Source organism: Nicotiana tabacum, chromosome 20 (genome assembly GCF_000715075.1).
Source record: "Nicotiana tabacum cultivar K326 chromosome 20, ASM71507v2, whole genome shotgun sequence".
NCBI classification, from domain to species: Eukaryota; Viridiplantae; Streptophyta; class Magnoliopsida; order Solanales; family Solanaceae; genus Nicotiana; species Nicotiana tabacum.
Genome location: NC_134099.1, coordinates 95,335,974 through 95,348,187, shown reverse-complemented (window position 1 = coordinate 95,348,187; position 12,214 = coordinate 95,335,974). Strand labels below are relative to the sequence as shown.

The window sequence follows — 12,214 nt, the reverse complement described above, 5'->3', positions numbered from 1 at the left end:
ATTCCAACTTTTACTGTTTATCTCTTTCTAACAGTTGTATTTATTTCAGACTATGTTTGTAGACTTCTGGTTGCTCGTGTACTTGTGATTCTGGATGTCTGTGAATAGATATTATCGCGTGGTTTATATTAGCATTGTGTTAGATTTGGCATTTATTTCTCGTTGAATACGATTTTCTTGTTTTTAACTGTTAAAATTGGTTGGATATTAGGCACTATCACAATTCCGAGGTTGGGATTTCGGGTCGTGACACCACCAAACTATCAAAAGCAAACACTTGGTCAGTAGGACTTGTAGTTGTAGCTGCACATTACCAGAAAAAAGAAATTGGGAAGACATAAGTAATTGCCCCTTAATTTGTCCCAAACATTATTTATACACACTGACATTATAGTTGTCATTTTCTCATTGGGTGTTACGTCTGATTACACTTACTTAATTGTGTTTAGTCTAATTCTAACAGTTTTTTTTTTCTACTTTTTATATTTTTATTCCTAATTTTGGCCGTTGATACCCACCTAATTCCTCATTCCCTTGTGCTCTTCTTCCTCTGATTCTCATTCGATTAATCGAACATTTACAACCTTAACCATGCAAATTAAATGATCGTATTAAGCTGCCATAAGGGAAATACTTAATTCTTTATTTTTATTTAAATCAAATATAGTGTGGTACATGATTAATAGGTTGATCCGCACCCATACATTAACATTTAAAAGAATGATACATTCAGAAGGGCATGCATTCAAGATGAGGAGCGGACAAGACCACTTTAGAATTTAGACATAAACATAAAATAACGTTTTTTTAATACTAGTATATTTCAATAATATTGTAAATATATTAGTCCGACTAATTTTAATTCGCCCCGCTTTACTTCAAAGTCAAAACGCTCGTCATATCCCCATTCTCCAAAGAAGGCTTCTCCATTGAGCTCACGAATTTGTGTTCAAAATCACCATCTGTCTTGATATTAATGTCAATTCCTTCAAGCTCCCATTCTCTATTATACTTTCTCCTCGCATATTTGTAGACAATATATAGTATCATTTGAACAATTCCAAGCAGAAATCCCAGCACGTTTGGAAGCTGCACCAATATCCCGAATTAATATATAAGAACAGAAATTATAATAAAATTATTCTCCCTCTGTTTTGAAAAAGATTGAGACTATTTTTTTATTAGTCCTTTTCAAAAAGATTGAAACACTTTTCAATCTTTCCTTAACAAGAAACATTTATGACCACACAAGTGATATGATAGGCTTCAGAGCATAAGTTTCCAAAAAATTCAGGTAAGCAAATATTATGGCTTATTTAATACTCCTTCTGTTTCACTTTATGTGAACCTATTTCCTTTTTGGTCCGTTCCAAAAAGAATGACCCTTTTTCTAAATTTAAAAACAATTTAGCTTAAACTCTCAATTCTACCCTTAATGAGAAGCATTTATAACAACAAGAATACTCTAGACCCCTTTTTGACTTGTTTAGGACCACAAATTCTAAAAGTCTCCATTTTTCCTTAAACTCCGTGTCTAGTTAAACATGTTCACATAAATTGGAACAGAGGAAGTACCACGTATCTTAAAAGACTGCTCTTTTTTATTAAAGTTTGTCTCAAGTCAAATTGAGACTATCTTTTTGAAAATGAGGGAGTAGGAGAATACAATATCAGTATATATATAACTTTAAATCCAAAAGAGAAAAAATATGGAGAAAGAAGAATATGATCTTATTGTTCACTCACAGCAATGTAATAGTCCTTTTTGAAATATCCATAGAAGAACCACATCGTGGCACAGAGAGTGAGGAATAATGATAAAGTAAAGGGCATGAACTCTACACTCTTCGTTTTAATTACTTGCCTCTGCAACACAAATATTGAGAATCAAGAAGTAATTAATTATTCAATAGAGGAGAAAAACAGTCAAATATGATATATTAATAGTCCAATTTGAGAATGAACTATATACTATACCATTATGCTTAAAGGAGCGGCAAAGACAGCAATGTTGACGGTAGCACAAATCCATCCAACTATTTCTACTCTTTTGGAGCCTTTTGCAAATAAATAAGAAAATAGCATCACAATTCCTAACGCTCCCACGTCCAAGAGCATCAACCACACTGTTGTCATCTGTAAATTCGAGTTTTAAAAGGAAGTAAATATTAAACATGCTTCTTCTTCTTCTTGCAATACTATTATAGTGTATATAAGTTACCTTTAATTACACTCCAAATATTCAAAACCACAAGATTTAACGGGTATTTTTGGAATGTTATAAACACCACAAGATTCAAAGTCTTCTTTCGCTCAGTCAAACTAAGATACATAAAATGAAATTAGATGGAGCAAGATGGGAGAGATGAGTTTATACCTTGGACTTTTTGGAAGCATAAAAGAGAAACAATAATATGTAAATTAATTCAATAACACATCCAAAGGCATTAATGGTGACGATGAGGATGGCATTTTTTGTGAGATAAGCATAGTATAGCAATAGTCCTGCACTGAATAATGCAACGACGTATGGTATCGCTTGAAACCCTTCTGATGATCCTTTTTTGTATATTTTGTAAAAAGTTGGACTGAAAAACAAAACGAAAAAAAGAGCAATATAAACATCCAGAAAATTCTTCCAAAAAGAGAGAGAGAGAGATGAAGAAGAGTTGCCTTACACTGGTGCTAAGAACACCATAAATGAAACAATATTACCTGTAGAAAAATAGAAACCATAAGCAATGAAGTTTAATTAGAGATTAAAGTTTAAAATGGTAGTGACTAAACTAATTAAGGTGCATTAACGTACCTAAGAGGCCAAAAAGGAAAGCCAATTCTTGAACACTTAACAGTGTCATTGTTACTATAATTTAGTGAAGCTCTTAGGTGGATATATATTTTTAAAGACAGTTGGAAAAACTATGCCCGTATGCGATGCTATTTATAGCGAATTATGTGTTGTCATGAATGTTTGCCAAGAACGTAGTGTATACATTCAGGTTTCTAATTGGCTTAGGAGATTTGCAATGACATGCATATACATCCAAACTGTACGGGGTTGAACGTGTTCAGCTCATATATAGCTTTTGAGGAGATTCGGTTTTATGTTCCTCCTTTTATGTATTCAATTTTTTATTTTAATTACTCCATATATTAGGGAAGGACCAATGCTTAACTGTCACGACCCGGAATCTCAATCTCGAGGTCAGGATGACTCCTGACTCAGCTGACCAATGTAAAAGTGTAGTATGAGTACAACTGATGCAATGTATTTTATAAGTGTCGAGCCTAACTTCGACGAGGTAGTGACGAGGCTATAACAAGACACCTACATAAATAAACTTATACAAGTGTATATAAAACAACAATAACAAAGAGTGATAATGTACTAACTGGGAGAGGACATGCGAAAAGAGGAAGACATAACAAATACAACAAGTATGAAATCACGAACACAACCAAGTAAATCACCAAAAAACAGGAAAATCAGTCAAACCAATGATATGAAAATGACACGGCATCATTCTTTGTGCTTTTACTCTCGTCCTTACTATGTAATAATAATATGAACGTAATAGCACGGCATCACCCTTCGTGTTTTTACTCTCGTTCTCACCATGTAATAATGAAAATATGAATGAATGCACGACATCACCCTTCGTGCTTTTACTCTCTTCTTCACCATGTAATAATGATAACATGGATGAAATGCCACGGCATCACCCTTCGTGCTTTTAGAGCCCGTTTGGATTGGCTTAAAAAAGTAGCTTTTAAGTACAAAGTGCTTAAAAACGCTTTTTAAGTGCTGGAGATGGTTTTATAAATAAGCAGTTACGTGTTTGGATAAAAGTATTGGAGCTGAAAAAAAGCTATTGAAGTATTTGGTAAGCAAGTGTTAGTAAGCATTTTTTTTGTTAAAATTACTGAAATATCCTTAAAGCTGTTAAATCTATAAAGAAGCTTATTACTATAATATTTTATTCTAAATAATACAAATACATAATAATTAACATTTTAATTCACTTTCATTTTATAAAACTAAAAGTATTATGAAAAAAGCAAACGAAAATTAAGACAATTTCGATATGAAGAAAGCAAACGTAAATAATAATTAATATTTTAAAGAAAATTAGTTAAAAAAACAAAAAAAATGGGAGCAAACAAATCGTTACCATCTGGAGGGAAAGAAAAAGAGTAAAATGAAGAAAGTAGATGCTGCAATTTCGGGAGGAAGAAGACAACAGCAATTTCAAGTTATGTACTGAGGGGTAATTTCGAGATTAAGAAAAATTTTAATGGATAAAAATGTAATATTCTTGGTCAAAGCAATATGACTTTTAAGTCAATTTAGGAAAAAGTTGGGTTTACCCAACTTATTGGTTTTGGCTTTCTTAAAGCAGATTTTAGCTTTTTTTAAGTCATTTGTCTAGTTGCCAAACACTTCTAGAAGTTAAAAAGGGCTTAAACGCTAGTTTGACCAGCTTTTAAGCCCATTTAAATAGGCTCTTACTCTCATCCTCACCATATAGTAATGATAACATGAATTCGAATAATAAACAATGCGGAGAATAAATTTAACTTCAAATATGGTGGCATGATATCTAACTTCAACCTCCAAAAATATTCAATAATTTTGAAATAAGCAATAAATACAAAATGAATAGTCAAAGAAGTGATAATCTAACCTAAGCATGGATATCATAATTAATGGAACAATATAATACAAAGAAACAATTTCCCACCAGCATGCTTTAACCCAATGACAATGCATAGGTACTCGTCACCTCACATATAAGTTGTCCCCACACGTAAAACACATAGCAAATAAATCAACAATCTGCGTCCCTCAAGTCAATGTTAACCACGACACATACCTCACTCTGCAACCAAATCAAGGCTCCGAACCAATCAAATCTAACCGAATATCGTTCAAATAATTCAAAATAAACTTTAAAAACTATCCACAAGTGAAAAAGATTCAATCTTTAATGTTTTTGGAAAAGGTCAATCCCGGGCTTGTTTGGTCAAAATTCGAGATTCGGACGCAGATTGTTGATTAATTTCAAAATCCGACCTCAAATTGATGTCTAAATCTCAATTTCTCAAAATCCCCCAATTTCTACCTAAACCCCTAGTTTCTACCATGAAAAAGCATAGATTAAAGTCAATGGGCGTTTATAGAAATGTAAAGGGTTGTTTGGTATGAGGTATAAAAAGGTATTGTGCTGGTACAAAAATTTAATACCACTTTAATGCTTTGTTTGGTTAGCAAACCAGGTATAAGTTATCCCTAGATTAAAATTAACATCGGGATAACTTATACCTTATAGAGGATGCAGTAATTAGCATCTGTATAACTTATACATTCTTCTTATAAATTATGCAATTGTCGTATTTAATACAACATACCAAACAATGGATAAAAAATAATCTCAGCATAATTAATCCAGGCATAAGCCGTATTCAAACCAAACGACACCTAAGGAAACAAGTTAAAATCTACTAACCTATGAAGCTTGGATGGAAAACCTATTCAAAATTGCCTCTACGCCAAGCTCAAACTTGAAAATGGTGAAAATGACTTAATTCTCGACTTTGGGGCCTTTTAATCACTGGGCGTCAGACCTTCTTCGCATTTGCAAAGGGCCTGCCGCATTCGTGAAGAACAGCGACCCGAGTGGCCTTCCCGTTCGTAAAAGGTTGCACGCGTTCACGATGGCATGTTCCTTCGTATTCGCAAGCCTGGGCTCCCGTACGCATAGAACAACCCCTACTTTCCCAGACCTCACCTAACACATCGCGTTCGTGAGTGAAGTGTCACGTTTGCAAAAGGTAATTCCTTCGATGCTTCACATTCGCGACCGCTTCTCTGCATTCGCTTAGAAGAAAATCACCCTAGCACCAAGTTCCCATTCGTGATCGCGAGAGTAGCTTCGCAATCGCGAAGAAGAAAACACTAGAGATCAGCAACAACTGAACTAATAGATCCTCTAAGTCCAAAATCGATCTGTAGCCTATCCGAAACTCACCCGAGCCCCTCATGCTCCAAACCAAACATGCACACAAGTGTAGTAACATCATACGAACTCACTCGCATAATCAAAATACCAAAATAACACCTAGAACTATGTATCGGACATCAAAATGCATGAAATTTTCAAAGAAACTTAAGAACTTTTAAATTCCCAACCGAGCATCCTAATCATATCGAAACAACTCCGTTTTGCACCAAATTTTGCAGATAAGTCTTAAATAGTAAAATGAACCTATACCAAATTCCGGAACTAAAATCCAAACTCGTAGCTATAAAGTCAACCTACGGTCAAACTTCGAAATTCTTTAAACCTTCAATTTACTAGTTTTCAACAAACCACGTTAAAACAACTTAGGGACTTCCGAATTCAATTACGGGCATGCGTCCAAATCCAAAATCATGATTCAAACCAACTAGGACTTTCAAAATACCGATCTGAGTCCATTTACACAAAATATTGATCGTAGTCAACCCAAATCATTTTAAGGCTAAAATTCATATTTTCTTCAGTTTTTCACATAACAATTTTTCGAAATAAGATATGGACTGCGCACGCAAATTGAGAAATACTAAACGGAACTAATCGAGGTTTCAAAATACGGAAATAAAGGTAATAACTTAAAGTGACTTATTAGGTCATCACATTAACTCCGCTGCCAGAAGGCAGCTTTCCTTTAAGTATAAATTTGCCTTATTAAGAAATAAATGCAGGCTCTTGTATCAAAAGGTGTGGTATCAACAACCTAGAATAATAATACTAATAATTTAATAAATATTACAATAATAAAAATAACAATGATATCAACAATAATTTAAAGGTGGATCAAGGTTTAAACTTAATGAGTTCAAACTTACACTAAACTCATTGTACTATTAAAATTATAGGTTCAAATCTAATACTTGTTGAGATTTTAGTAGATAAATACCTATTAAAATATATATATATATATATATATATATATATATATATATATATATATATATATTGTGTATGGGTGAAATCGGAAAGCCAGATTTCATGATCATTATGTCTTTTCCTTAGCTTCGCCTCGAAAAGCCCCGAAGGCCCGGGGGCGCAGTTCGAAGTTTCAACCTTGAGGGTTCTTTATACCCAACCTTGGTGCAGAACGAGTCGATGGTTATCATGGATAAACGGGAAGTTCCCTAGGCACGTGGTCCAAACTGACAACACCTACAAGAATAGTACCAGTTTGTACCAGACTGTTAAGTAGTTGTACCAGCTACTTTACTTTGTAATAAATACACATGTACTATATTGGGATTCCCTATTCTTATATAAAGGGGACCTTTACTATTTTTGGCACACAGAAGAGATATACAACACACAACATATTCCCTGCTCTCTAACACATTCTCTCTTGATTCTATTATTTACATTCATTGTTTGCATTTATTATGTTCTGTTTATTGTTCTTCATTTACTGCTCATTATTGATCATAAAGAGCCTTCATCAAATCTCTCAAAACTGTTAGCCCTTCATCGGCTGCCCATAGCGTAGCATCGAGCTCGACCTCAAGGCCCCATATAACCAGGCCCGAGGCCCCGATTTTCAGCCATCCCGTTTGCTTAAACATACTATTTTCAAGTTTTTATCTTATTCCCTAGTTCATACTTAGCATCTATTGCCTAACAACTAGCATATAAACAGATCACGTATTTTTAGAACCACAAAATAAAATCCAATTGTAATTACCATTTTCAACGTAAACAGTTATATTTCATACTTTTTCTTGTCCAAGAATCTTTGATTTCAGGTCAAAATATCTAACTCAGTGAATGCATATGAAAACAACGGTCTTGAGGACCATGGAGAGAATAGCGTAGCTGTTCTAGGTATTGGTGTACCACCACAAAACCCTGAGGATGCACCAGAGATAATTCCCGCGGATATGGTCTCACGCGATGCCTAACACGTCGATATAAGCTCCCACACTAATAGGAGCATACGCCAAAGAGACCAACAAGGTGCTCAGAAAATCCCAGATCGAGAGGAACAGGAGGTTAGCCTTCACGTTATTTTTGAAATGTTACAGGCACAACAGCTGGCCATTGCTCAACTGCAAAGCCACCAAAAACCCCAAGTACAACGGCCCGGAAACGGCCCCTCGAACCGAACAGGTAACTAAAAGATCGAGCAACAATGCATCAGCAACCGACCCCGCTATTATGAAGATGCTCGAGGAACTTACAAAGAGAATTGAGTCAGGCGAAAAAATGATAGAAGCCAAGACAAAAAGGTAGAGACCTACAACTCGAGGGTCGATCAGATCCCGGGCGCACCCCCAATCCTGAAGGGGTTGATTCAAATAAATTCGTACAAAAGCCATTCCCATCAAATGCCACTCCAAATCCCATCCTGAAGAAAATTCAGAATGCCCGATCTCCCAAAGTACAGCGGGACCTCGAACGCCAATGAGCACGTCACAACTTACACTTGTGCCATAAAGGGAAATGACCTGAAGGACGACGAGATCGAATCCGTCCTATTGAAGAAATTCGGGGAAACACATTCAAAAGGGGCCATGATATGGTATCACAACCTATCCCCAAATTCGATAGATTCATTTGCCATGCTGGCAGATTCTTTCATAAAGGCACATGTTGGTGCCATCAAGGTTGCTACAAGGAAATATGACGTCTTCAAAATCAAACAAAGAAAATAAGATGCTATGAGAGTTCATATCTCGCTTTCAAATGGAGTGAATGGAATTACCACCAGTCTCCGATGACTGGGCAGTGCAGGCCTTCACCCAAGGCTTGAATGAGCAAAGCTCGGTGGCTTCGAAGCAGCTGGAGCAGAATTTGGTTGAATACCCCGCCGTGACTTGGTCGGATGTCCACAACCGATACCAATCAAAGATTAGGATCGAGGACGACCAACTTGGAGCCCCCTCAGGCTCGGTATATCTAAGCAGACTCCCGACAAATGAGCTAAAGTCAAATAAGGAAAGGTAACAACCATACATCGAAGATAGGAGAAATGCCCCAAGGCGTAATATACCCCGAAATGATCGAAGAATGGATCGAGGTCAGAATCCTTGGGGACTCGTGAGCAGAGTCGGATTCGACAAACATACAGGACCGACGGAGGCACCCCGCCTGTCAGAGTATAACTTTAACATTGACGTTTCAGCCATCGTATCTGCCATTAGTAAAATCAGAGACACTAGGTGGCCAAGACCTGTACTATCAGATCTGTCGCAGAGGAACCCCAACTTAGTGTGCAAATTTCACGGCACACACGGTCATAGGACCGAAGATTGCAAACGGCTCAGAGAAGAAGTAGCTCGGCTACTCAGCAAAGGGCACCTCCGAGAGTTCCTTAGCGACCGGGCCAAAAATCAGTTCCGGAAAAGTGAGGCGAACAAGAAGAATGAAACAGATGAACCGCAACATGTCATCCACATGATCATGGGAGGAATCGACATCCCACAGGAACCCATTATCAGAAGAACAAAAATATCCATCACCAGGGAAAAGCGAACTCGAGGTTACATACTCGAGGACGCTCTCACATTCAGCGACGAGGACATCGAGACCCTGTCTCATCCTCATAACGACGCACTGGTAATCTCTTTCCTTTTTAATACATTTCAAATTAAATGTGTACTTGTGGATCCAGGTAGCTTGACCAACATTATCAGGTCGAGGGTGGTGGAGCAGCTCAGACTACTTGACCAAATCATGCCCGCCTCTCGAGTCCTCTACAGATTCAACATGGCTAGCGAAACAAAGAAAGGGAAAATCACCCTCCCAGTCAACGTGGCCGGTACTACCCAAAATGCCAAATTCCATGTCATCAAAAGAGACATGAGGTACAACGCCTTACTCGGGAGGCCATGGATACACTGTATAAGAGCAGTACCATCAACCCTTCTTCAAATGATGAAGTTTTTGACAAAGGACGGAATAAAAATCGTGTACGGAGAATAGCACGTAGCAAGAGAGATGTTCGTGGTGCATGATGTAGCACCGACATCAACACCTTCGACATTGAAGGAGCCATATGATAAGCAAAAAGTGAAATAGCACTCGTGAGATGCATTCTCGGCTATACCCGAATAAAACGAGCAAAGGACCAAGCCTCGGAGCAAACATAAAAGGCATATCGAGGCTCGAAGCGCCATCGCCACTAAGGTATAACCATATCCCTTTTTATTTACATCTTACACTTACCTTTATGCAGATCTCCGATCAGAACAGTCAAAGCGATGTCCAACTCAAAGACCTTAAGATTTCAAAGCATATGTTGTACTCTTTTCCTTCAATCAGGCTTTATCCCAAGAAGGGTTTTACCGACAAGGTTTTTAACGAGGCAACATCTATATGCTACCTAAGGAGAACTCAAAAAGTATCCAAGGATTCTCTTCAATCAACCTCGTATACTGGGGGGCATCCCCCTAGAGATCGCCTTCTCGAAAAAGTCAAGATGAGCCTAAGGGTCTCAATAGGGAAATGTTGTATCGGACCAAATGGTTGAATGAACCGGGTCGGTATAGAATAATTGAGCCCTTGACGGTGAAAATATGTATATTTGTGCCAAGTAATCAAAGAATATTTCCTCTTCCATCAAAATGCTTTACGCTTCAAAGAAGTCTAATACTTTCACAAGAAATGTCTCCAAAGCCACAATTTTCCCGAACACTCGGGGACTGTCATCAAAAATGCGAAGACATATGACCTCCGGGTCAGAAACTTCGAACTTGTAAGCCCTCAACGAGGCAACGCCAAGCTTACAAAGAATGGCTCCAAAGATAAAAAACTTTCGACCTCTCGGGGACTATCGTCGACTATCATCCCGTCGAGCTATCAGAAACTCAAGGTCGTAAGACCCCGATCGGGCAACCTCGAGTCCGAAAGCCCTCCATGCGGTGAATGTAAGACCTCCACGAGGCATTATCAACCCTATAAGACCTCTATAAGGAAACACCAAAACTGTAAGACCTCAAGCAAGGCATGAACCATACTTGTACCAAGTAACTTATCTATAAGACCTCAAGCAAGGCATGTTAAAATTTGAAAGACCTTACAAAAGGCATAATCCCGATCTTAAAGTTAAGGCTATATATATGAACTTGTAAGACCCCTAAAAGGCATACCCTCGATATAGACGCCGAAACTACTTCACTCGAGGACTGAGGCTCCGGCCAAACACAATGACTCCGGTCACAAGGCTCTGGCCAAACTCACATAACTCGGGGATGCCCGAACGTCGCTATAAAATCACAGGACTTCAATTACTTTAAGAAAACTTTGAAAAGAACCGGTTAATCAAGCTACCCTCGTCATAAACAAAAAGAGCTTCGATCATATCAAATCCAAACAATAGGCTTCGAAAGAATTCATCTATCGAGCGAAACCTCCCTAGGTGCTCATTTATTTCTATATAACGGATCACATCGAATTTATTATCAAGCCGTCGAAGAGTCGGGCGAACACAAAAACTTCAAAAAGTCTTTAACGAGGAAAAGTAAAGCCTACACTAAGAGGTCGTACTAACCCAATGCGTAAGAGCCATTGTCGCCAGCTTTAAATCAGAGGTCGTACCGACCCAATGCGTAAGAGCCATTATCGCCAACCTTAAATCAGAGGTCGTACCTACCTAATGCGTAAGAGCCACTGTCGCCAGCTTTAAATCAAAGGTCATGCCGACCCAACGCGTAAGAGCCTAAGGGCCATCTTAAAATTTAAAAACTTAAGGGTCAATGATCTTGAGTCAAAATTCAACTCGAAGACTGAGCCCAAAATAGGTAACTAAATACGCCTAAGGGTAAACCCATAAGAGCCACTGTCGCTAGCCTATACTAAGAGATCGTACCGACCCAATGCGTAAGAGCCACCGATGCCAGCTTAAATTAAGAGGTCGTACCAACCTAACGCGTAAAAGCCATTGTCACTAGCCTAAAAGAGCCTCAGGACCAATTAGAAGTCACACCAACCCAACAGCCAGCCCAAAAAATCTCAGGATTGGTTTATAGGCCTAAGGGTTGGTAAACGCGAGTCGAGAACCTGACTCGGGGACTGGGCCCCGAACGGTCAACCTTCGACCATTGTGAATTTCTCAGCAATAGAGAAAACCCAAGGGTCTAACCCCAGGTCCAAAATCTCGAACCAATTGTCAAAAAACATCGCAGATTACTCCTAAAAGGCAAAGGAAA

At 37.9% G+C, this 12,214-nt stretch overlaps 1 protein-coding gene across 1 annotated transcript; it reads right to left on the bottom strand.

The window, feature by feature from the left end:
• Positions 1-674: 674 nt before the first annotated feature.
• On the bottom strand, positions 675-2,894 carry LOC107793141 (bidirectional sugar transporter NEC1-like). Its single transcript, XM_016615427.2, has 6 exons — positions 2,810-2,894; positions 2,679-2,715; positions 2,378-2,588; positions 1,978-2,136; positions 1,747-1,866; positions 675-1,089 (listed from the first exon to the last, which is right to left on the bottom strand). Exons 1-6 carry the CDS (start codon positions 2,856-2,858, stop codon positions 874-876), a joined length of 792 nt encoding a protein of 263 aa, XP_016470913.1. The 5' UTR covers positions 2,859-2,894; the 3' UTR covers positions 675-873.
• Between the last annotated feature and the right edge of the window lie 9,320 nt (positions 2,895-12,214).

Bases quoted from the DNA above. Each gene is read 5' to 3' on its own strand.
- LOC107793141 (XM_016615427.2), bottom strand. From the start codon at position 2,858: ATGACACTGTTAAGTGTTCAAGAATTGGCTTTCCTTTTTGGCCTCTTA. The intron at 2,589-2,678 runs GTAAGGCAACTC...TTTGTTTTTCAG, and splicing joins ATGGTGTTCTTAGCACCAGT to TCCAACTTTTTACAAAATAT. The intron at 2,137-2,377 runs GTATAAACTCAT...TCGAATTTACAG, and splicing joins ATGCTTCCAAAAAGTCCAAG to ATGACAACAGTGTGGTTGAT.